Source organism: Zophobas morio, unplaced genomic scaffold (genome assembly GCF_036711695.1).
Source record: "Zophobas morio isolate AGI-343-1 ecotype UQ-CSIRO unplaced genomic scaffold, CSIRO_AGI_Zmor_V1 ptg000030l, whole genome shotgun sequence".
Lineage (NCBI taxonomy): Eukaryota > Metazoa > Arthropoda > Insecta > Coleoptera > Tenebrionidae > Zophobas > Zophobas morio.
The window spans coordinates 3,114,100-3,140,765 of NW_026972135.1; the positions used below are offsets into that span (position 1 = coordinate 3,114,100).

Consider the following 26,666-nt stretch of genomic DNA (forward strand, 5'->3'; position numbering starts at 1 on the left):
ACTGATAAATCGAAAAATTTAAAAAACCAAACATTGCAAAATTTAACCACTGAAAACTCGATAAATTTAAAATTGAAAGACTGAGAAATCTGAAAATTTATAAAGTAGAGAAATTGGAAAATCGGAATCGAAAAATAAAAATATCTAGAAACTCAAAAGTTGAATAAAAACATTGAATTATGAAAAAATTGAAAAATTAAAAATCCGGAATTTGAAAAATCGACAAACCGTAAAATTGAAAAAAACGGGAAACGAAAATTGACAAATTGGATAACTGGGAAATCAAAGATTGAAAATTCGGTGAAAAGAAAAATTGTAAACTTCAGAAAAATTGAAAATCTAGAAATTTAAATATCAAAAAATTGAATTTTACGATTTTGAAATTCTTCAATTTATGATTTCCCAAGTATTAATTTTTCAAGTTTTCAGATTCCATTTTTCAAATTCTGCGTTTTAAATTTTTCATTTTCCCAATTTTACATGTTCTAATTTTTCAAAAAAAAGAATAAATTTATTCAAACTGAAAGTTTGAAAATTTGAAAAATTGTAAAATTGTAAAACTGAAAAATCAAAATATATATCTTGGAATTGAAATACCGAAAATTGAAACATTGCAATTTCTCTATTTTTCATTTCTGTTTTATTAATTTCAATAAATTTATTCAGACTTATTTTGAAAAATCAAAAAATTATAAAATAGAAAAACTGAAAAACCAAAAAAATTAAAAAACCGTCACTAAAAAACTGCAAAATCAAAACTTGAAAAACCAAATATTGAAAAGTTCAACCTATAATTGAAAATTTTAAAAGATAAAAGTGGACAAATCGAAAAATGGGATGGGATTATCGAGAAATTGAAAAGTCAAACACGGAAACGAAACACTGAAAAATAGAAACATTAAAAGCCGAAAAAACGAAAAAAATTGCAACGCTGAAACATCGCAAAATTGAAAAATCAAAAATTGAAAAACCAAAAAATTAAAAATCGAAAAATCAAAAATAAAAAAAAATAAAAAACGAAACATTGGAATACGACGCGAAATAAAAAAATCGAAAAATTTTAACAAATATAAATTGTAAAATCGAAAAATTAATACATTGAATCATAAACAAACTGGAAAATTAAAAATCGAGACAAAAAATTGGAAAATTGAGAAACTGTAAAGTCGAAAAATTTGAAATCGGAATCGAAAAATAAAAATATCCAGAAACTCAAAAGCTGAGGACTTTGGAAAAACTTTAAAAAATTAAAAAATTCAGAAAACGAAAAATTAAAATATGTAGAAATTAAAAAATGGAAAAACGGAAAAAACGAGAATTGAAAAAAGTTGAAAAACCGAAAAATAAAAAATTCAGAAACTGAAAAATCGAAAAATTAAAATATCTAGATAATTCGAAATTGGATAATTTGTTGTCAAATGGCACCAAAACAAATGTAGAAATTTCAACACTCATTTATTGACAGACTCGACAAAAAAATCGTTTAATTTCCTGTGAGTATTTTTTTCATAGTCAGTTACTTTATGTAGAAAAATATTTCACAGATAAAAAAAAGTGTACCCCACGATTAAATTCTACCCCTTCGAATGTTTCCCATTTACATGTTTCCGCAAATGCGGCTTATACTTCGACCTGTAACTACATTCGTCACATTCGTACCACTTAATATCCTCCTCGCTCGCATGCAGCGCATTCACGTGACTTTTCAAATGCGAATTCTGCTTAGTTTTATACGGACACTCTTTGCATTCATACCACTTAATAGCACTCTCATCCTGATGTTGCGTCTTCACGTGCTGCTTCAAATTAGACATTTGTTTAGCTTTATACGAGCACTTGCCACACTCGTGCCACTTAATATCCTTCTCATCTACATGCCGCGACAGCATGTGTCTATTCAACTTGAATTTTTGTTTACATTTGTACGAACACTTTTCACATTCATACCACTTAATATCCTCCTCACTTGTGTGAAGCGCGTTTATGTGAATCTTCAAATGCGAACTTTGCTTTGCTTTATACGGACATTTGTCACATATGTACCATTTAATATCTTGCTCATCGCTATGTTGTCCGTTTATATGTTGCTTTAAATACGATTTTTCTTTAGCTTTGTACGGACAACGTTGACATTTGTGCCATTTAATGTTCTTTTCGTCTAAATGTCGCAACGTGATGTGTTTGCTTAAAGCAAACTTTTGCTTAGATTTATATGGGCAGTGGTAACATTCGTACCATTTAATATCCCCCCCGTCCGCATGGAGCGCATTTATGTGACTTTTTAAATGCGAGTTCTGTTTTGTTTTGTATGGACATTGTTGGCATTCGTACCATTTAATACCCTGTTCGTCCAGATGTTGCGCATTTATGTGTTGCTTTAAGTTCGATTTTTGTTTGCTTTTGAATTGGCATATTTTGCATTCGTGCCATTTAATATCTTTGGCATCTACATGTACCGACATAACGTGTCTATTTAACGTGGACTTTTGTTTACATTTGTAATGGCATTTTTTGCACGCGTACCATTTAATAACAGTTTCATCGGTATGAATGGCATTTACGTGGTTTTTTAAATGGGCGTTTTGTTTAGTTTTGTACGGACACTCTTTGCATTTGTACCATTTAATATTGTCTTCGTCCAAATGGTGCGCAGTGATGTGTCTTTTTAAATTGCTTAGAAACCGATTTTTGTAAGGGCACTTTTTACATTCATACCATTTAAGCCGGCGGGTTTTAGCATGGCTTGAAGACACGTGTGATTTTAGCTTAGATTTGTACTTAGATTTATATTCGCACCAATCGCAATTATACCACGTGGAATTTTCCTTAATGTCACCCATGGCACCACAGAGTGCTACATGATGCAACCATTGAAGCAAAAAGTGGGTTTCAAATTTGCACTTTTTACAAATATAGCTCCTAATGACATACTCCATACGGTTTTCAGTTTTAGCGCTGTGGCACCTTTCTAGGTGTTTCTTCAACATTAGTAGCAACTCACTCCGGATATTGCAATCCTTGCAGTAATAAACTTCAACATCCACGGTTTCGCAGTTGAAGGGTGTTGTTAATGACTGATGTCTTCGTGTATGGTTTGCAAAAAGAAGCGCCGAGGAGGTAAAATACGGGCATTTTTGGCACCTATACTCGTTACGGGGTGATCTAACCTCAATAAATTTTGTCGAATATTCCAAAATCGACATTTTGGTCCCTAAATGATTACTTAGCGTTATGTTAAGTCAAACGTGTAACTTTTTCTGTTCTTACCTTTTTTGACCACAAAAATTCAATTTGTTTTCAAAATTCTAACCTCAAATTGGGGTGTTTTCACGCAATTTTCGCACTTAAATGCAACAGCGCAGGTTTTAATTTTAAGGTCTTAAAAATGTATTGATCGGAATGAAAGAGAAAGAAGCGCTAAATATCAAAAATTAGATTTAATAGGAAATTTCGTTATTAGGGAGATTGGTAAATTCGTTCGTCGGATAATTTCACCACTCAATGGGTGTTTAGTTGGGTGCATATTTATTTGACAATGTTAATAAATTAATAATTTAATAAATAAAATGCCTTATAGTGTAAAAACTTGATTCGAATATAAAATTAATAGAACGTGTTTTAGGTTACCAGGTCACGTTTTACGAAAATTTTTAGAAAATTAGTTCATGCATTGTTTTCACTTTCGATTAAATTATTTGTAAAATTGTACTATTTTGAAAATGAAAAATTCAGGTTTTCATAGAAGAATGAAAATCAACTGGAATATTGTTGATGTCACTGTCATTCGTTCGGTTCTTTTTTGAATTTTTTTTTTTTTTTGATTTATCAATTTCTCAGTTTTTCCATTTTTCTTTGTTTTTCGTCTTACAGTTTTTAGGTATTACAATGTTTCAATATTTGAGTTTCTGGATTTTTCATTTTGAAATTTTTCAGTTTTCTTTTAAATTTTTCTAGATTTCAGTCTCAAATTCTTCGATTTTTCAGTATTTCGTTGTTTCAGTATTCGATTTTTCAGTTTCTTGATTTTTCACTTTTAATTTTTAAATTTCTGAATATTTTGTCAATTCTTCGTTTTTTTAATTTTTCCATTTTCTCCATTTTTTTAACTTCTTCATGATTCCGTGTTAGAATTTTTCAATTTTACTACTTATCTTTTTTTTAATTATCCGATTTTTCAATTTCTCTATTTTGTCAATTTGTCGTTTTCTTAACTTTTCAAGTTTAAATTTTGCGAATTTTCATCTTCATTTTTTAGTATTTACCCAATTTTTCAGTTTTTCAACTTTTTCAATTTTTCAATTTTTCACTGTTTTGATTTTTCAGTTCCCCAATTTTTGTTTTTGGATTTTTTCAACTTTTGTATTTTAGCTTTTCATTTTTCATTTATCAATTATTCAATTTTTTCAGTTTATTGATTTTTATTGTTAGATTTCTCAGTTTTTCGATTCCAATTTTCACGCTTTCAGTCTTCGATTTTTCAGTTCTTGATTTTTGATAATTACTCGCTTTTTCAGATTCCAGATTTCCACTTTCCACTTTTCAATTTTTCGTTTCTTCAATTTTCATCCGATTTTTGCATTTCTCTATTTTTAAAATTTTTCAGTTTGTCAATTTCTCTATTTTCTTTCGATTTTATTTTTTCACCTTTCTAAATTTAAAATTTTCCAATTTTTTGTTCCTTCAATTTTCATATTTGCAATTTTTTGATTTTTCAGTTTCTCGATTTTTCGATTATACCTGTTGTTGTTTTTTTTTTTAATTTTCCATTTATTCAATCGTTGATTTTTTAATACTATTTTTCAGTTTCTCTTGTTAAAATTAGTCTACTTTTTAACTTTTGAATTTTCCAATTTTTTTATTTCCTCAGTTAGGTATTTGATTTTTCAATTTTTCAATTTCTGGATCTTTAATTTTCAGTTTTTCGATTCCAATTTTTGGAGCTTCCGCCTCAAATTCTTTGACAACTTATTTTCTCGTTTCTTCAATTTTTTCAATTTTCTATTTTCTAGATTTTTAATTTTTAGATTTTTCAGTTTTTCGGTTCCAAATTTTCGAGCTTCCACCTTAAATTTTTGGTTTTTTCAATTTTTTGTTCCCATAATTATTTATTTTTTGATTTTTCTATTACTCAGTTATCCGATTTTTCATTTCCTCGATTTAAATTTTTTTTAATTTTTCAAAATTTCAGTATTAATAAATTTGTTTTTGTTAAAAGACTGAAAAGGAAAAAATTCAGATATTTCTAATTTTTCAATTTTTGATTTTTTAATTTCTTGATCTTTCGATTTTTCATCTTGACATTTTTTGGAATTTATCGATTTCTTAATTATCCAATTTTTTATTTATTCCATTTTTCTTTACCTGGACTTTTTTACTTTTCAATTTTTCATGTGCTCGATTAATAATTTTTTAATTTTTCGCTTTTTGATTTTTCGTTTCATGATTTTTATCAATATGTATTCCAGTTCGATTCTAACTTTGAAGCTTTCAATCTGCGGTTTTTCAATTCTTAATTTTTGATAATTACCCTATTTTTCAATTTCTTTAATACTATAATTTTTCTAAATTTTTGATATTACAGTTTCCAATTTTCGACTTTTTAAATTTTGACACTTCATTTTTTCGTTTCTTCAATTAGTCGATTTACCGATTTTTCAATTTTTGATTATTCCATAATCATCTGATTTTTTAATTTTTCAATGTTTAAAATTTTTCGATTTTTTATTGTTTCGAATTTTCGATTTTACGTTTTTTCTAAATTTTTAATTTTCCAATTTTTCATTTCTTCAATTTTCCATTTGCAATTTTTTGATTTTTCAGTATCTTGGTTTTTCGATTATACTGCTTTCTTTATTTTCCATTTTTTCAATTTTTGATTTTTAAAAAATTATTCGATTTTTCATTTTCTTGATTTTTAATTTCCAGTTTTTCGGTTCCAATTTTTTTAACTTTCACCTTAAATTCTTCTAATGTTTCTTTTTTTTTGTTTAGTTTTTCAGTTTCTTAACTTTTCCAGTTTTCAATTTTTTATTTTCTCGATTTTCAATTTTTAGAGTTTTCAGCTTTTCGATTCCATAATTTTTCGATTTTTTCGGTTTTCTAATCTCTAAATGTTTCCATTTTTGATGTTATCATTTTTAATTTTTGATTTTTCAATTACTCAGTTATCCGGTTTTTCAACTTCTCGATCTTTTTATTTTATAATTTTTAAAATTTTGCAATTTCACAACTACTCAATTATTCGATTTACCGATTCTTCAATTTATGGGTTTCTCTATTTTTTAAATTGTTCGATTTTTCGATGTTTCGAATTTTCGATTTTACGTTTTTCGACTTTTCTAAATTTTTAATTTCCAAATTTTCATTTCTTCAAATTTCCGATTTGCAATTTTTTATTTTTTATTTTCTTGATTTTTCGATTATACCGTTTTTTTTTAATTTTCTATTTTTTCAACTGTTTTTAAAATTTTTCTACTTTTTAACTTTTGATTTTTCCAATTTTTTTTTCTTCAGTTATTTGATTTTTAAATTTTTCGATTTTTTAATTTAATTCGATTTTTCATTTTCTGGATCTTGAATTTTCAATTTTTCGATTCTAATTTTTATAGCTCCCCCCCTTAAATTCTTCAATTGTTCATTTTTTCTCTGCTTCAATTTTTTAGTTTTTTAAATTTCCCAGTTTTCAATTTTTCATTTTCTCGATTTTTAATTTTTAGATTTTTCAGTTTTTCGACCCCAATTTTCAAGCTTTCAATTTTCGATTTTTCAATTTCTTTGATTCTAAAATTTTTCCAAAATTTTTTCAGTTTCCAGTTTTCGATTTTCTGACTTTGAAATGTCAATTTTTTGTTGTGTAGTTTTTAGATTTTACACTTTTTCAATATTTCAGTTTTTCGATCTAATTTACAAGCTTTCAATCTGAGATTTTTCAATTCTCTCGATTAGTAATTTCTTGATTTTTGGATATTTCAGTTTCCAGTTTTTGACTTTCCAACTTTTGAAAGTTCAACTTTTCGTTTCTTCAATTATTCGATATACCGACTTTTCAATTTTTGATTTTTGGATATTTTAAAAATTTTTCAGTTTTTCGAATTTTCGATTTTGTTTTTCGACTTTCTAAAGTTTTAATTTTTCAGTTTTTCGTTTCTTCAATTTTCTGATTTGCAATTTTTTGATTTTTCAGTTTTTCGATTTTTCGATTATGTATATGTACTGTTTTTTTAATTTTTTATTTTCTCAATTTTTGATTTTTTAATAATTATTCTATTTTTCAATTTGTTTTTAAAAGTTTTCTACTTACTAACTTTTGAATTTTCCAATTTTTTTATTTCTTCAGTTATTTGATTTTTCACTTTTTCGATTTTTTAATTTTATTCGATTTTTCATTTTCTGCATAATGTTCAGTTTTCCGGTTCCAATTATTCCAGCTTCCACCTTAAATTTTTGATATTTTCAACTTTTCGTTTTTTTTCCATTTTCCAATTTCTAAATTTTTCCATTTTTGATGTTATGATTTTCAATTTATGATTTCCAATTCCTCAGTTATCCAATTTTTCAATCTTTCGATCTTTCTATTTTATAATCTTAAAAATTTTGCAATTCCTCGATTTTAAATTTCAGTTTGGATAAACTTGTTCTTTTTGTTAAAAAACTGAAAAGCAAAAAATTGATAGATATTTAATTTTTCAGTTTCTCATTCTTTCGATTTTTCATCTTGACAGATTTTGGAATTTATCGATTTCTTAATTATCCAATTTTTTATTTCTTCGATTTTTGTTTTTCTCGACTCTTTGACTTTTCAATTTTTCATGTGCTCGATTTTTCGATTCTAATTTTCAAGCTTCAAGTGCGATTTGTTAATTATTTCGATCTGTAACTTCTTGATTTTGCAATTTTTCAATTCTTGATTTTTGTAATTCTAAAATTTCCCCATTCAGTTTCGAGCTTTCGACTTTCCAACTTCAATTTTTCGTTTCTTCAATTATTCGATTTTTCAATTCGTATTCGTTTCACCGATTTTTCAATTTCTGATTTTTCAATAATCGTCCAAGTTTTTGATTTCTCTATTTTTAAAATTTTTCAGTTTTCCCATTTCTCTATTTTTAAAATTTTTCGATTTTTCATTGTTTCGCATTTTCGATTTTACGATTTTCGACTTTCTAAACTTTTAATTTTCCAATTTTCCATTTCTTTAATTTTCCGATTTGCAATTTTTGATTTTTCAACAATTATTCTATTTTTCAATTTCCGTTTTAAAAATTTTTCCGCTTTTTAACATTTGAATTTTCCAATTTTTTATTCCTTCAGTTCCTTAATTTTTCAATTTTTCGATTTTTTAATTTTACTTGATTTTTCATTTTCTGGATCTTTAATTTTGAGTTTTTTTATTTTTTCCAGTTTTCAATTTTTTTTCTCAATTTTTATTTTTCAAATTTTTCAGTTTTTCGATTCCAATTTTTTGAGCTTCCATCTTAAATTTTGCGTTTCTATAATTTTTCAATTTTTCCGATTTTCCAATTTCTAAATTTTTCCATTTTTGATGTTATGATTTTCAAGTTTTGATTTTTCGATTATTCAGTTATCCGATTTTTCAATATCTCAATGGTATTTATAGTTTTAAAAATTTTGCAATTTTACGACTACTCAATTATTCCATTTTTCAGTTCCTCTATTTTTAATTTTTTTGATTTTTCAGCATTTCAGTTTGAATAAATTGGTTTTTTTGTTAAAAAACTGAAAAATGTTTTTGATTTTTCGATTTCTCATTCTTTAAACTTTTCATCTTGACAGGTTTTGCAATTTATCGGTTTCTTAATTATCCTTAATTATCCAATTCTTTAATTTTTCGATTTTTTGGTTTTTCAGTTTCTCAATTTCTCGATTATACTGTTTTTTTTTTCAATTCTCAATTTTTAAAATTTTTGATTTTTTAACAATTATTCAATTTTTGAATTTCTGTTTTTCTACTTTTTAACTTTTGAATTTCAATTTTTTTATTTCTTCAGTTATTTGATTTTTCACTTTTTCGATTTTTCAATTTATTTTATTCGATTTTTCATTTTCTGGATCTATAATGTTCAGTTTTTCGATTCCAATTATTCCAGCTTCCAACTTAAATTTTTGGTATTTTCAACTTTTCGTTTTCTTCGATTTTCTAATTTCTAAATTTTTCCATTTTTGATGTTATGATTTTCAATTTTTGATTTTCCAATTCCTCAGTTATTCAATTTTTCAATTTTTCGATCTTTCTATTTTATAATCTTAAAAATTTTGCAATTCCTCGATTTTTAATTTTTTGATTTTTCAAAATTTCAGTTTGGATAAATTTGTTCTTTTTGTTAAAAAACTGAAAAGCGAAAAATTGAGAGATATTTAATTTTTCAGTTTTTCATTCTTTCGATTTTTCATCTTGACAGTTTTTGGAATTTATCGATTTCTTAATTATCCAATTTTTTGTTTCTTCGATTTTTGTTTTTCTCGACTCTTTGACTTTTCAATTTTTCATGTGCTCGATTTTTCGATTCTAATTTTCAAGCTTCAAGTGCGATTTTTTAATTATTTCGATCTGTAACTTCTTGATTTTGTAATTTTTCAATTCTTGATTTTTGTAATTCTAAAATTTCCCCATTCAGTTTCGAGCTTTCGACTTTCCAACTTCAATTTTTCGTTTCTTCAATTATTCGATTTTTCAATTCGTATTCGTTTCACCGATTTTTCAATTTCTGATTTTTCAATAATCGTCCAAGTTTTTGATTTCTCTATTTTTAAAATTTTTCAGTTTTCCCATTTCTCTATTTTTAAAATTTTTCGATTTTTCATTGTTTCGCATTTTCGATTTTACGATTTTCGACTTTCTAAACTTTTAATTTTCCAATTTTCCATTTCTTTAATTTTCCGATTTGCAATTTTTGATTTTTCAATAATTATTCTATTTTTCAATTTCCGTTTTTAAAATTTTCCGCTTTTTAACTTTTGAATTGTCCAATTTTTTTATTCCTTCAGTTCCTTTTTTTCAATTTTTCGATTTTTTAATTTTACTTGATTTTTCATTTTCTGGATCTTTAATTTTCAGTTTTTTAATTTTTTCCAGTTTTCAATTTTTTTTCTCAATTTTTATTTTTCAAATTTTTCAGTTTTTCGATTCCAATTTTTTGAGCTTCCATCTTAAATTTTGCGTTTCTATAATTTTTCAATTTTTCCGATTTTCCAATTTCTAAATTTTTCCATTTTTGATGTTATGATTTTCAAGTTTTGATTTTTCGATTATTCAGTTATCCGATTTTTCAATATCTCAATGGTATTTATAGTTTTAAAAATTTTGCAATTTTACAACTACTCAATTATTCCATTTTTCAGTTCCTCTATTTTTAATTTTTTTGATTTTTCAGAATTTCAGTTTGAATAAATTTGTTTTTTGTTAAAAAACTGAAAAATGTTTTTGATTTTTCGATTTCTCATTCTTTAAACTTTTCATCTTGACAGGTTTTGCAATTTATCGGTTTCTTAATTATCCAATTCTTTAATTTTTCGATTTTTTGATTTTTCAGTTTCTCAATTTCTCGATTATACTGTTTTTTTTTTTCAATTCTCGATTTTTTAAATTTTTGATTTTTTAACAATTATTCAATTTTTGAATTTCTGTTTTTCTACTTTTTAACTTTTGAATTTCAATTTTTTTATTTCTTCACTTATTTGATTTTCCAATTTTTCGATTTTTTAAGTTTATTCGATTTTCCATTTTCTGGATCTTTAATTTTCAGTTTTTCGGTTTCAGTTTTTGGAGATCCCGCCTTAAATTCTTCGATTGTTCATTTTTTCCTTTCTTCATTCTTTCAGTTTTTTAACTTTTTCAGTTTTCAGTTTTTATTGTCTCAATTTTTCGACCTTCCACCCTAAATTTTTGGTTTTCTCAATTTTTCGTTTCTATAATTTTTCGACTTTTTCGAATTTCCAATCTCTAAATTTTTCAATTTTTGATGACAATTTTCCGGTGTTTCGTTTTTCATTTATTTATTTTTCAATTTCCTGAGCTTTCCATTTTTGAATTTTAAAATTTTGGAGTTTTGCGACTATTCAATTATTCGATTTTTCGTTATATTAATTTTTTAATTTTCTATTTTTCATTTTTTCTTTTTTTAAATTTTTTAGTTTTCAATTTAAATTTTTCAGTTTTACTGTACCAATTTTCTGAGTTCTCGTTTTAAATTTTTCGATTTTTTAATTTTACTTGATTTTTCATTTTCTGGATCTTCAATTTTCAGTTTTTTTATTTTTTCCAGTTTTCAATTTTTTTCTAAATTTTTATTTTTCAAATTTTTCAGTTTTTCGATTCCAATTTTTTGAGCTTCCATCTTAAATTTTGCGTTTCTATAATTTTTCAATTTTTCCGATTTTCCAATTTCTAAATGTTTCCATTTTTGATGTTATGGTTTTCAAGTTTTGATTTTTCGATTATTCAATTATCCGATTTTTCAATATCTCAATGGTATTTATAGTTTTAAAAATTTTGCAATTTTACGACTACTCAATTATTCGATTTTTCATTTCCTCTATTTTTAATTTTTTTTATTTTTCAGAATTTCAATTTGAATAAATTTGTTTTTTGTTAAAAAACTGAAAAATGTTTTTGATTTTTCGAGTTCTCATTCTTTAAACTTTTCATCTTGACAGGTTTTGCAATTTATCGGTTTCTTAATTATCCAATTCTTTAATTTTTCGATTTTTTGATTTTTCAGTTTCTCAATTTCTCGATTATACTGTTTTTTTTTTCAACTCTAGATTTTTTAAATTTTTGATTTTTTAACAATTATTCAATTTTTGAATTTCTGTTTTTCTACTTTTTAACTTTTGAATTTCAATTTTTTTATTTCTTCACTTATTTGATTTTCCAATTTTTCGATTTTTTAAGTTTATTCGATTTTCCATTTTCTGGATCTATAATTTTCAGCTTTTCGGTTTCAGTTTTTCGAGATTCCACCTTAAATTCTTCGATTGTTCATTTTTTCGTTTCTTCATTCTTTCAGTTTTTTAACTTTTTCAGTTTTCAATTTTTATTGTCTCAATTTTTCGACCTTCCACCCTAAATTTTTGGTTTTCTCAATTTTTCGTTTCTATAATTTTTCGACTTTTTCGAATTTCCAATCTCTAAATTTTTCAGTTTTTGATGACAATTTTTCGGTGTTTCGTTTTTCATTTATTTATTTTTCAATTTCCTGAGCTTTCCATTTTTGAATTTTAAAACTTTGGAGTTTTGCGACTATTCAATTATTCGATTTTTCGTTATATTAATTTTTTAATTTTCTATTTTTCATTTTTTCTTTTTTTAATTTTTTTAGTTTTCAATTTAAATTTTTCAGTTTTACTGTACCAATTTTCTGAGTTCTCGTTTTAAATTTTTCGATTTTTTAATTTTACTTGATTTTTCATTTTTTGGATCTTCAATTTTCAGTTTTTTTATTTTTTCCAGTTTTCAATTTTTTTCTAAATTTTTATTTTTCAAATTTTTCAGTTTTTCGATTCCAATTTTTTGAGCTTCCATCTTAAATTTTGCGTTTCTATAATTTTTCAATTTTTCCGATTTTCCAATTTCTAAATTTTTCCATTTTTGATGTTATGGTTTTCAAGTTTTGATTTTTCGATTATTCAGTTATCCGATTTTTCAATATCTCAATGGTATTTATAGTTTTAAAAATTTTGCAATTTTACGACTACTCAATTATTCCATTTTCAGTTCCTCTATTTTTAATTTTTTTGATTTTTCAGAATTTCAGTTTGAATAAATTTGTTTTTTGTTAAAAAACTGAAAAATGTTTTTGATTTTTCGATTTCTCATTCTTTAAACTTTTCATCTTGACAGGTTTTGCAATTTATCGGTTTCTTAATTATCCAATTCTTTAATTTTTCGATTTTTTGATTTTTCAGTTTCTCAATTTCTCGATTATACTGTTTTTTTTCAATTCTCAATTTTTTAAATTTTTGATTTTTTAACAATTATTCAATTTTTGAATTTCTGTTTTTCTACTTTTTAACTTTTGAATTTCAATTTTTTTATTTCTTCACTTATTTGATTTTCCAATTTTTCGATTTTTTAAGTTTATTCGATTTTCCATTTTCTGGATCTTTAATTTTCAGCTTTTCGGTTTCAGTTTTTCGAGATTCCACCTTAAATTCTTCGATTGTTCATTTTTTCGTTTCTTCATTCTTTCAGTTTTTTAACTTTTTCAGTTTTCAATTTTTATTGTCTCAATTTTTCGACCTTCCACCCAATTTTTGGTTTTCTCAATTTTTCGTTTATATAATTTTTCGACTTTTTCGAATTTCCAATCTCTAAATTTTTCAATTTTTGATGACAATTTTTCGGTGTTTCATTTTTCATTTATTTATTTTTCAATTTCCTGAGCTTTCCATTTTTGAATTTTAAAACTTTGGAGTTTTGCGACTATTCAATTATTCGATTTTTCGTTATATTAATTTTTTAATTTTCTATTTTTCATTTTTTCTTTTTTTAATTTTTTTAGTTTTCAATTTAAATTTTTCAGTTTTACTATACCAATTTTCTGAGTTCTCGTTTTAAATTTTTCGATTTTTCAATTTTTCGTTTTCGGTATTCAAAGTAGTTTATTCGAAAAAAATTAACTTGAATTTTTGACGTGGCTGTCAAATTAGCCTCCTTGATTAATGTAGTATTAATGAGAGTACTGTGTTAAGTGTATACTTGGTTGCATATACACTACTTGAATGAATCATTTGTCTTTGAACTTTGAACACTATTTCCTGAACATAGTTACATGTGTGACTTGTGCGTTTTTAAAAATCTGTTTTTTTTAACTTACTCTTTACACTTTGATTGTAAGTGAAATGTGACAGTCAACACAGTTGAAAAGATAATCTCAACAGAAATCTGTAATGTTATATCATCATTTTTTGTTTTGTTACGTTTTTAAATTTCCCTTTCTGACTTTTTTTGTTTCTAAATTCTTTAGTTATTATACCAATTTTTTTTCTGGTACTTGGTAATTAGGACCACGATTCGACCGTTACAAAACTGGTGCCATTTGAAGTATTTGGTTGGCAGCGGCCAGTTCCTTTTTCTGTACATGTCAACTGTCATCATGTCGGACAAAACCAGCAAAAAAGACTCGCCGGAGGAAAAGCCCCAAACTGATGGAAGCATGGAACCAAACACCCAAACAAAAAGGTAAACTCCCACCCATCCCTCCCGACGCCGAAAACGCAATTCCCCATGCCCCACCCAACCGCCACACAACCCCCAAACCGGCAAAGCCATGCCCTTAATCACCTCATTTCCCCAGTTCGAAGAAACGCAACAAAAAGAAACACCCAGAAGCCAAACAAGAGAACGAACAGGAATCGGAGCTTTTGTCAAACTTCACCAAACCGCTAAACACCATCTCGATTCAGGGCTTACGAGCAGCAATGGAAGCCTTAACCATGAACCAGAAACCTGCCAAAACGCCCGAAGAAGCCCTCAACAAGTCCTACCAGTTCTGGAACACCCAACCTGTGCCTAAAATGGGTAAGCCCCGCACTCAGCCCCTTCTTTTCTACAACCCGACTTTCAGATGAGAAAATCACCGTGAACGAGGCCATCGAGCCCGACCGCGAGGTCTCGGAGATCCGAGCGGAGCCCTACAGCCTCCCCGACGGCTTCCATTGGGACACTTTAAACCTGAACGAACCTCTAGTCCTCAAAGAGCTCTACACCCTCCTCAACGAGAACTACGTGGAGGACGACGACTGCATGTTCCGGTTCGACTACCAGCCGGAGTTCTTGAAGTGGGCGCTGCAGCCCCCGGGCTGGCGGAAGGAGTGGCACTGCGGCGTGCGCGTGCTGAAGAGCGGCCGGCTGGTGGGGTTCATCTCCGCCATCCCGGCCACGTTGAAGATATACGAGAAGACGCAGAAAATGGTGGAGATTAATTTTCTGTGCGTGCACAAAAAGCTGCGGTCGAAGCGGGTGGCCCCGGTGCTGATCCGGGAGATCACGAGACGGGTGCATCTGACGGGGCTGTTCCAGGCGGTGTACACGGCGGGGATCGTGCTGCCGAAGCCGGTGGGGACGTGTCGGTACTGGCACAGGTCCCTGAATCCCAAGAAGTTGATCGAGGTGAAGTTTTCACACCTCTCGAGGAACATGACGATGCAGCGGACTTTGAAGCTGTACAAGTTGCCGGACAGTCCGAGGACGGGGGGCTTCCGGAAGTTGACGGAGGGGGACGTGGCGCAGGCGCACAAATTGTTAACAGAGGTGAATTGTTTAGGTTTAGTAATATTACAGGGAAATTTCGTTTGAATTTAGTATGACAGGTAAGTATGTAATTTTAGGGAATTTTGGCCCAAAATGATAATAAAATAATGCAACTAATATAGGAAGAAATCATAAAGTATGTAATTTTGATTTAGGTTTTTTGCTGATGCACTTTTAAAAATAACCATACAATTTGGGAACTTCTCTATAATTATATTTAATTGTGTTGACCAATCACAACAAAACACGTCGTCTCCAAATTCAAACTGGCGCCAACTAGAATATTGTTTTTGTCGTACATATTTCTTTCTGTATAATGTGGGTGTCTGAATTTATTTTTTTTTGCTGATTTTTGAATTTTTTATTATTCCATTTGTTGATTTCTGTTTTGTTTTGAATGATTCCAGTTTTTGATTTTTTACATTTTTTAAATTTTTGGTTTTTCAACTTCGGGATTTTTAATTTTTCAGTTTTTTCATATTTCAATATTACGATTTTTCGTTTCTTGACTATCTCGATTTTTCAATTTCTCAAAGTTTTTCTGTTTTTCGATTTCTCAATTTTTCAATTTTTGTGTTTCGACTTTTCAGTGTTTCGTTTTTCCAATTTTTCTTTTTTTCAATTTGTTAATTCTTAGATATTTTAATTGTTAATTTTTCAGTTTTCCGATGTGACAATTTTCCTAATTTTTCATTCTTCAGTTTCTCTATTTTTTAAAATTTTCAGATTTTCCATTTTTTTTATTTTTCAGTTTCCTTGTTTTTTTAATGGTAACTTTTTTGGTTTTTCAGTTGTCTGATTTTTAATTTTTTTAATTTTGCGATTTCTCAATTTTTCGATTTTTCTATCTTTAGTGTTTCGATTTTTCAGTGTTTCGTTTTTAATTTTTCGATTTTTTCAATTTTTAATTTTTACCGTCCCAATTAATCGATTTTTCTGTTTTATGTTTTAAATTTTAGATTGTTAAAATTATAATTTAAAAACGAAAAATTAAATATTGATTTCTCGTTTTTAATTATTTTCATAATTTTACAATTTTTCGATTTCTCATTTTTTTATTTTTCTGTTTCCCGATTTATTAAATTTTTCGATTTTTCAGTTTTTAAATTTTTCCATTTTTATGTTTCGTTTTTAAATTTTCGATTTTTTCAATTTTTGACGCAATTAATCTAGTTTAATTTTTTTTTCAGTCGTCATTTTCGCTTTTTTTGTCAGATTTTTCAATTTTTCGACTTTTGATGTTTCGATTTTTTAATACTTGGTTTTTCAATTTCTCAATTTTTTTGAGGTTTTCTACGTTCCAATTTTTCGAATTTTTTCAGTTTTAATTTTTTCCAATTGTGCTTTCGATTTTTTAATGTTTGTTTTTTCTGTTTTCAATGTTCCAATTTTTTGTGTATTCACGTTTTCGATTTCTCAATTTCTCTATTTTCAATTTTCAAAATTTTCGATTTTTGATGTTTAAATTTTTTTCAATTTCAAGTTTTCAATTATTCCGATTTTTCAATTATTCGATTTATTAATGCTTCCTTTTGTTGCTTTTTTGAATTGTCATTTTTTTATTTTCCTGTTCCCCAATTTACTTAATTTTTGGATTTTTCAGCTTTTAAATTTTTCGATTTTTTAGTTTTAAATTTTTTCCAATTTTTCAATATTTCGGTTTCCCAGTTTATTCAATTTTTCGATTTTTCAGTTTTTACATTTTTCCTTTGTTTCGTTTTTAATTTTATGATTTTTTCAATTTTTGACACAATTAATCAAGTTTCAATCTGAATTTTTTTCAGTTTTCGGATTTTTCATTTTTTACTTTTTTTCTGATTGTCATTCTCATTGTTTCATTTTCTCTAGTTTTGTCAGATTTCTCAAATTTTCCACTTTTGATATTTCAATTTTTCGGTTTATTTTTCAATTTTTTTATTTTTTTAGCTTTTGTACGTCTCAATTTTCTCGAATTTTTTCTGTTTTTATTTTATTCCAATTTTCCTGACCATCGATTTTTTAATGCTTGCTTTTTTCATTCAATTTTTCAATGTTTCAGTGTTATAATTTTCTGTTTATTAAATTTTTTGATTTCTCAATATCTCGATTTTCAGTGTTTCGTTCTTAAAATTTTTCGTTTCAATTTTAATTTTTTTATTTTCTATTGTTTTTCAGTTTTGCGATTTTTCAATTTTTAGGTTTAATTTTTCAGTAACGATGTTTCAACGTTTTTTCAATTTTTCGCTTTTTTAATTTCTAGATATTTAATTTTTCGGTGTTCAAGTTGTCGAATTTTTACCGATTCTTAAATTTCCCTATTTTTTCCACTTTTTCGATTTTTCAATTCTCAATTTTTTGATATTTCAGTGTTAACATTATCCTCGTTTTTGATATTTTTTGTTTTTTGAATTACCAGATATTTTTGTTTTTCGATTTTTTAATGTTTTGTTTTTTTCAGTTTTTCGATTTATTCAAGTTTTGATTCTTCGCCGTCCCGATTAATCGATTTTTAAATTCTTCAATTTTTTTATTTTTAAAATTATAGTTTAAAAACGAAAAATTAAAAATTGGTTTTTCGTTTTAAATTTTTTAATTTTTCATTTTTTATTTTTCGATTTCTCAATCAACTGATGTTCCATTTCCTCTATCTTTTCAGCTTTCGACTTCTCGTTTTTGCAGTTTTTAGTTTTTAAATTTTTCGATTTTTCAGTATTGGCTTTCTCAGTTTTTGAATGTAAATTTTTTTCAATTTTTCAATATTTCGGTTTTAATGGCTGGTTTTCCAAATTTTTCGGATTTTCATTTTTTTTTTTTTTAAATTCTGTTTCCCAATTAATCAAATTTTTCGGTTTTTAAATTTGTCCTTAATGTTTCGATTTTTTTGTTTCGTTATTAAGTTTTGGATATTTTTGGTTTTTGGATTTTTTCTAATTTTCAGTTGTCCGATGGTTCATTTTCTCTATTTTTGTCAGATTTCTCAATTTTTCGACTTTCTCAATTTTTGCGTTATTTGATTTTAGATTTTTGAATTTTTCGGTAATTTTTTTTTCATTTTCTCGATTTTTTTTTAGTTTTTCTACATCTCAATTTTTCGAATTTTTTTCAGGTTTAATTTTTTTAAATTTTTTGTTTATTCAATTTTTTGATTTCTCAAATTTTCGATTTTCAGTTTCCAAAATTGTCGATTTTTGATGTTTTGATTTTTCAATATCGCTGGTTCACAATAATTCCGATTTTTAATTGTTTCGGTTTTTTAATGGTTGATTTTGTCAATTTTTTGAATTCTCATTTTTTATTTTTGTATTTCCTAATTTATTCAATTTTGCGATTTTTCAGTTTTTAAATTTTTCCAATTTTTGTATCGTTTTTAATTCTTCGATTTTTTCAATTTTGACGCAATTAATCTAGTTTCAATTTCAATTTTAAACTTTTTCTGGTTTTTAGTAGTCCAATCTTTTTTTCTCTATTTTTTTCAGATTTCTCAATTTTTCGACTTTTGATGTTTCTATTTTTCGGGGTTTCGTTTTTTGATTTTTTAATGTCACAATTATTAACTTTTCAATTTTTCTATGTTTCGATTTTTTAATGCTTGGTTTTTCAATTTCTCGATTTTTCATTTTTTTAATTTTTCGTTATTTGATGTTTGGATTTTCAATTTTGTGATTTTTTACTTTTTCGGTCTTCAGTTGTCCCCTGCTTCAATTTCTCCATTTTTTTTAGTTTTTCCATGTCTCAATTTTTCGAATTTTTTCAGTTTTAATTTTTTTTAATTTTTTGTTTATTCAAGTTTTTGATTTCTCAAATTATGGATTTTCAGTTTTCAAAATTGTCGATTTTTGATGTTTTGATTTTTCAATTTTTCGATTTTTTCAGTTATTGATTTTTCAATATCGCTATTAACCTATTTTTCAATTTCACAATAATTCTGATTTTTCATTTTTTTTTTTTTAATTCCTTATTCCCCAATTTACCTAATTTTTGGATTTTTCAGTTTTTAAATTTTTCGATTTTTTAATTTGAAATTTTTTCCAATTTTTCAATGTTTCGGTTTTTAATGGTTGGTTTTGTCAATTATCTGAATTCTCAGTTTTTATTTTTTAAATTCCTAATTTATTTTTTTTTATTTTTCCTTTGTTTCGATTTTTTTGTTTCGTTATTAATTTTTGTTTTTTTTTTCAGTTTTTGGATTTTTCAATTTTAAATTTTTTCTGATTTTCAGTTGTCCGTTGGTTCATTTTCTCTATTTTTGTCAGATTTCTCAATTTTTCAAATTTTTCGATTTTTGCGTTATTTGATTTTAGATTTTTGAATTTTTCGGACATTTTTTATTTTCTCGATTTTTTTTAGTTTTTCTACGTCTCAATTTTTCGAATTTTTTTCAGTTTTAATTTTTTTCAATTTTTTGTTTATTCAATTTTTTGATTTCTCAAATTCTCGATTTTCAGTTTTCAAAATTGTCGATTTTTATTGTTTTGATTTTTTAATTTTTCGATTTTTTCAGTTATTGATTTTTCAATATCGCTGTTACCGATTTCTCAATTTGACAATAATTCCGATTTTTCATTGTTTCGGTTTTTTAATGGTTGGTTTTGTCAATTTTTTGAATTCTCATTTTTTATTTTTGTATTTTCTAATTTGTTCGATTTTTCGATTTTTCAGTTTTTAAATTTTTCCATTTTTTGTTTCGTTTTTAATTCTTCGATTTTTTTCAATTTTGACGCAATTAATCTAGTTTCAGTGGCAATTTTAAACTTTTTCTGGTTTTTAGTGGTCCAATCTTTTTTTCTCTATTTTGTCAGATTTCTCAATTTTTCGGGGTTTCGTTGCTTCAATTTTTTGATTTTTCAATGTCACAATTATTAACTTTTCAATTTTTCTATGTTTCGATTTTTTAATGCTTGGTTTTTCAATTTCTCGATTTTTCATTTTTAAATTTTTCGTTTGATGTTTGGATTTTCAATTTTGTGATTTTATAATTTTTCGGTCTTCAATTGTCCCCTGCTTCAATTTCTTCATTTTTTTAGTTTTTCCATGTCTCAATTTTTCGAATTTTTTCAGTTTTAATTTTTTTCCGATCTTTTAATTTTTTTTTCAATGGTTGGTTTTTAATTTTTCGATTTCTCAATTTCTCGATTTTCAGTTTTCAAAATTTTCGATTTTTGTTGTTCCCATTTTTCAATGTTATGTTCATTTTTGGAATTTTATTTTTTTTATTTTCCTGTGTCACATTTTACTTAATTTTTGGAATTTTCAGTTTTAGGGTTTTCAGTGTTACGTTCTTAAAATTTTTCGTTTCAATTTTTGATTTTTCTGTATCGGAATTAACCTATTTTTCAAATTCTCATTTTTTTATTTTTTTCTATTGGTTAGTTTTTCAGTTTTGCGGTTTTTCAATTTTTAATTTTAATTTTTCAGTTACGATGTTTCAACGTTTTTTCAAGTTTACGCTTTTTTAATTTCTAGATATTTAATTTTTCGGTGTTTCAGTTGTCGAATTTTTACGGATTTTTAAATTTCCTTATTTTTTCCAAATTTTCGATTTTTCAATTCTAAATTTTTTGATATTTCAGTGTTAACTTTATTCTCGTTTTTGATATTTTTTGTTTTTTGAATTTCCAGATGTTTTAGTGTTTCGATTTATTCAAGTTTTGATTTTTCGCCGTCCCAATTAATTGATTTTTCGTTTTAAATTTTTTAATTTTTCAGTTTTTATTTTTCTATTTCTCAATCAACTGATGTTCCATTTCCTCTGTCATTTCAGTGTTTCGATTTCTCGATTTTGCAGTTTTTCAGTTTTAAAATTTTTCGATTTTTCAGTATTGGCTTTCTCAGTTTTTGAATTTAAATTTTTTTCAATTTTTCAATATTTCGGTTTTAATGGCTGGTTTTGCCAAATTTTTCGAATTCTCATTTTCTTAAATTTCTGTTTCCCAATATTTGTCCTTTGTTTCGATTTTTTGTTTCGTTATTAACTTTTGGATTTTTTCGGTTTTTGGATTTTTCAATTTTAAATTTTTTCTGATTCAGTTGTCCAATGGTTCATTTTTTCTATTTTTGTCAGATTTCTTAATTTTTGGACTTTTTCGATTTTTGCGTTATTTGATTTTAGATTTTTGAATTTTTCGGTAATTTTACTTTTCATTTTCTCGATTTTTTTTAGTTTTTTTACGTCTCAATTTTTCGAATTTTTTTCAGGTTAAACTTTTTTCAAGTTTTTGTGTATTCAATTTTTTGATTTCTCAAATTCTCGATTTTCAGTTTTCAAAATTTTTTTGATTTTTCAATTTTTCGATTTTTTCAATTATTGATTTTTCAATATCGCTGTTAACCTATTTCTTAATTTCACAATAATTCTGATTTTTCATTTTCTTTTAATTCCTTATTCTCCAACTTACTTAATTTTTGGATTTTTCAGTTTTTAAATTTTTCGATTTTTTAATTTGAAATTTTTTCCAATTTTTCAATGTTTCGGTTGTTATAATGGTTGGTTTTGTCAATTTTCTGAATTCTCAGTTTTTATTTTTGTATTTCCTAATTTATTTTTTTTTTAATTTTTCCTTTGTTTCGATTTTTTTGTTTCGTTATTAATTTTTGGATTTTTCAATTTTAAATTTTTTCTGATTTTCAGTTGTCCGTTGGTTCATTTTCTCTATTTTTTGTCAGATTTCTCAATTTTTCAACTTTTTCGATTTTTGCGTAATTTGATTTTAGATTTTTGAATTTATCGGCCATTTTTTATTTTCTCGGTTTTTTTAGTTTTTCTACGTCTCAATTTTTCGAATTTTTTTCAGTTTTAATTTTTTTCAATTTTTTGTTTATTCAATTTTTTGATTTCTCAAATTCTCGATTTTCAGTTTTCAAAATTGTCGATTTTTATTGTTTTGATTTTTCAATTTTTCGATTTTTTCAGTTATTGATTTTTCAATATCGCTGTTACCGATTTCTCAATTTCACAATAATTCCGATTTTTCATTGTTTCGGTTTTTTAATGGTTGGTTTTGTCAATTGTTTGAATTCTCATTTTTTATTTTTGTATTTCCTAATTTATTCAATTTTTCAGTTTTTAAATTTTTTCATTTTTATGTTTCCATTTTTTGTTTCGTTTTTATTTCTTCGATTTTTTTCAATTTTGACGCAATTAATCTAGTTTCAGTTTCAATTTTAAACTTCTTCTGGTTTTTAGTCGTCCAATCTTTTTTTCTCCATTTTTGTCAGATTTCTCAATTTTTCGACTTTTGATGTTTCGATTTTTCGGGGTTTCGTTTCTTCAATTTTTTGATTTTTTAATGTCACAATAATTAACTTTTCAATTTTTCTGTTTCCATTTTTTAATGCTTGGTATTTCAATTTCTCGATTTTTCATTTTTTAAATTTTTCGTTATTTGATGTTTGGATTTTCAATTTTTTGATTTTTGAATTGTTCGGTCTTCAATCGTCCCCTGCTTCAATTTCTCGATTTTTATTTGTTTTTCCATGTCTCAATTTTTCGAATTTTTTCAGTTTTAATTCTTTTTTTGAATGGTTGGTTTTTTAATTTTTCGATTTCTCAATTTCTCGATTTTCAGTTTTCAGAATTTTCGATTTTTGTTGTTCCGATTTTTCAATTTCTTAATAATTCCGATTTTTCCATGTTATGTTCATTTTTGGAATTTTCAGTTTTCGATTTTTAATTTTTCGAATTCTCATTTTTTTATTCTTCTGTTTCCCAAATTATTCAATTAATCAAATTTCAATTTCATTTTTTTTTTCAGTTTTCGGATTTTTGAATTTTAAATTTTTCCTGATTTTGGACTTTTTAAATTTTTTTGAATTTCTCGTTATTTGAGTTTAAGTTTATCAATGTTTTAGTTTTTCGGTCTTCAATTGTTTCATTTTCTTGATTTTTTTTAGTTTTTCTTATTTTTTTAATGTTTCAATGTTATAATTTTTTGTTTATTAAATTTTTTTTAAAATTTTATTATTTTTTTCAATTTTACATTTTTTTATTGTTCAGTGTTACCATTCTCGTTTTTAATATTTTTCGTTTTTTCAATTCCCAGATAGTTTTATTTCTCGATTTTTCAATGTTTTGTTTTGCCAGTTTTTCGATTTTTTATAATTTAAAAACGAAAAATTAAAAATTGATTTTTCGATTTTTTCAATTTTTGACGCAATTAATCTAGTTTCAATATTTTTTCAGTTTTCGTATTTTTCGATTTTAAATTTTTTCTGATTTTCAGTCGTCATTTTCGCTTTTTTTGTCAGATTTTTCAATTTCTCGATTTTTCAATTTTTCGTTATTTGATGTTGGGACTTTTTACTTTTTCATTTTTTAATTTGTCGGTTTTTAATTGTCCGATGTTTCATTTTCTCGATTTTTTTTTTAGTTTTTCTGCGTCCCAATTTTTCGAATTTTTTCAGTTTTAATTTTTTCCAATTGTGCTGTCTTTCGATTTTTTAATGTTTGTTTTTTTTTTCTGTTTCAATATTACAATTTTTTGTTTATTCACTTTTTCGATTTCTCAATTTCTCGATTTTCAGTTTTCAAAATTTTCGATTTTTGATGTTTAATAAGTTTTTTTCAATTTCAAGTTTTCAATTATTCCGATTTTTCAATTATTCGGTTTATTAATGGTTCCTTTTGTTACTTTTTTGAATTTTCATTTTTTTATTTTCCTGTTCCCCAATTTACTTATTTTTTGGATTTTTCAGCTTTTAAATTTTTCCTTTGTTTCGTTTTTAATTTTATGATTTTTTCAATTTTTGACACAATTAATCTAGTTTCAATCTGAATTTTTTTCACTTTTCGAATTTTGCATTTTTTATTTTTTTTTCTGATTTTCAATTTGTTTACGCTTTTTTAATTTCTAGATATTTAATTTTTCGGTGTTTCAGTTGTCTAATTTTTACGGATTTTTAAATTTCCTTATTTTTTCCAATTTTTCGATTTTTCAATTTTAAATTTTTTGATATTTCAGTGTTAACTTTATTCTCGTTTTTGATATTTTTTGTTTTTTGAATTTCCAGATGCTTTAGTGTTTCGATTTCTTCAAGTTTTGATTTTTCGCCGTCCCAATTAATTGGTTTTTCGTTTTAAATTTTTTAATTTTTCATTTTTTATTTTTCGATTTCTCAATCAACTGATGTTCCATTTCCTCTATCTTTTCAGTTTTTCGATTTCTCGTTTTTGCAGTTTTTTAGTTTTTAAATTTTTCGATTTTTCAGTTTTTGAATTTAAATTTTTTTCAATTTTTCAATATTTCGGTTTTAATGGCTGGTTTTGCCAAATTTTTCGAATTCTCATTTTTTTTAATCTTCTGTTTCCCAAATTATTCAATTAATCAAATTTCAATTTAATTTTTTTTCAGTTTTCGGATTTTTGAATTTTAAATTTTTCCTGATTTTGGACTTTTTTTAATTTTTTTGAATTTCTGGTTATTTGAGTTTGAGTTTATCAATGTTTTAATTTTTCGGTCTTCAATTGTTTCATTTTCTTGATTTTTTTTTAATTTTTCGTAATTTTTTAATGTCTCAATGTTATAATTTTTTGTTTATTAAATTTTTGATTTTTCAGTATCCCGATTTTTCAGTTTTAAAATTTTTTCCAATTTTTGATTTTTCAGTATCGCAGTTAACTTATCTTTCAATTTCTCAACTTCTTTGATTTTTTTTTTAATTTCAAGTTATTCTTGGTTTTCGGTTTTTCAATTTTTCGGGTTTTCGAATATCCGATATTTTATTTTCGCGTTTTTTCAGTTTTACGATTTCACATTTTTTTTATTTTTGATGATCAATTTTTCAGTGTTGTTTTTCAATTCATCGATTGTTTCAAATTTTTATTTTTCAATTTGCTATTCAATTAACGGATTTTTCGATTTCCTCTTTTTTACATTTTTTTATTTCTGAATTTTGCGATTTTTCCGTTTTGAACTTTTCGATTTTTCATTGCTTGTTTTTTCCGTTTTAGATTTTTCACTTTTTGATCTTTTTGGGTCTTTATGTCTCGTTTTTTCAATTTTTTGAGCTTCCGATTTTTCAGTTTCAGTTTGAATGAATTGTTGTGTTTTTCGAAACATTAAAATTCGAAAAATCACAATTACACCATTATAAATGAAATGAAAATTGAAAAATCAAAAACTCAAATATTCTTAAAAAAAAAACGAAGAATGACATCGATGTGCTTTGTTGTGATTAATCTCTGAAACTGTAGAACCGAATATGTTGGAATTTTAAATATATTTTAAGCGTGTCGTCTTGACACTAAACCGTTGATTCAAATTTGCCGCCATCCCCTCCAAAGAATTAATGACGTCATATTTAGAAATTATCAAACCCAGATGTACGCGAATAATAATTCTTGTTTTTTTTTTTGTAGTATTTGAGAAAGTTCGACTTGTCCCCGGTCTTCACCGAAGAAGACTTCGTCCACTGGTTCCTCCCCCGTCCCGACATCGTTGACAGTTTCGTCGTGGAGAGAGAGGGCAAAATAATCGACTTTGTGAGTTACTACACCCTTCCGTCGACCGTGATGCACCACCCGGTCCACAAGACTCTGAAAGCCGCTTACTCGTTCTACAACGTGTCGACCGACACCCCGTGGATCGACCTGATGAACGACGCGCTCATTTCGGCCAAGCAGCTGAACTTCGATGTGTTCAACGCGCTAGATCTGATGGACAATCGCGAATTTCTAGAAACGTTAAAGTTCGGTATCGGTGACGGCAATTTGCAATATTATTTGTACAATTGGAAGTGTCCGAGTATGTCTCCACACAAAATGGGTCTAGTCTTGCAATAAATCTAAGTTATAATATATCTTTTAGGTTTTATTATTATATTCAAATTCTGAGAATTTTAGCTAAGAGAAACTTAAGTGGGTTATTTAATGCACTGTCGATTTTACAAAAGTATCGATCTTGTTTATTTTGTAACTTTTTTCTTTTTGTTGAATAAAAATGTACAAGCTCAGTGACGTTTTTAATGGGTACTGTTAAAGGTGATGTTCAGATAGGCACCAAGTCCCAACATATGCTTTAAAAATATACATTTTTGAAAGTTGATGTGTGTTTTTTTATTTGTTCTCTAACCACACGCTCGCAATGAGAGAAAGTTTTCAATTCAAATATGCTCACAAAAATTACACCCTAACATTGAGGTTTGGGGCCTGTTTTAACGATGTTTGCACAAATTGATTTGTTTTTAATAACTTCGCGTTTCGGCTTAATTATAACATTATTTATTAATGATGTTAAAATATAAGTCGAAAAATTGAAACAGTGGACAATTGAAAATGGATGTCTGACTTTTTTTGTCAGGTTGGCAACATTTAAAAAATCTTATGGTGATTGCGTATAGTAGAATTAAAATTTATTTTTACAGTCAAACCACAAACAAATAATATAAAGAAAAAATAACAATACAATTAGAATTATTGGTTGCC

At 26.0% G+C, this 26,666-nt stretch overlaps 2 protein-coding genes across 3 annotated transcripts; one reads left to right on the forward strand and one right to left on the reverse strand.

Moving 5' to 3' along the window:
• Positions 1 to 1,438: 1,438 nt before the first annotated feature.
• LOC135138212 (zinc finger protein 420-like) lies at positions 1,439 to 3,453 on the reverse strand. Of its 2 annotated transcripts, none has more exons than XM_064068134.1 (2): positions 3,268 to 3,453; positions 1,439 to 3,211 (listed from the first exon to the last, which is right to left on the reverse strand). In XM_064068134.1, the coding sequence occupies exon 2, from the start codon at positions 3,201 to 3,203 to the stop codon at positions 1,575 to 1,577; it is 1,629 nt and encodes a 542-aa protein (XP_063924204.1). In that variant the 5' UTR covers positions 3,204 to 3,211; positions 3,268 to 3,453; the 3' UTR covers positions 1,439 to 1,574. The 2 variants fall into 2 exon arrangements, with proteins under 2 accessions (XP_063924204.1, XP_063924205.1); XM_064068135.1 differs by having other exon boundaries at positions 1,439 to 3,222.
• On the forward strand, positions 3,032 to 26,286 carry LOC135138213 (glycylpeptide N-tetradecanoyltransferase-like). Its single transcript, XM_064068136.1, has 5 exons — positions 3,032 to 3,117; positions 14,021 to 14,197; positions 14,313 to 14,536; positions 14,583 to 15,268; positions 25,602 to 26,286. The coding sequence occupies exons 1-5, from the start codon at positions 3,071 to 3,073 to the stop codon at positions 26,022 to 26,024; spliced, it is 1,557 nt and encodes a 518-aa protein (XP_063924206.1). The 5' UTR covers positions 3,032 to 3,070; the 3' UTR covers positions 26,025 to 26,286.
• The last annotated feature ends 380 nt before the right edge of the window (positions 26,287 to 26,666 follow it).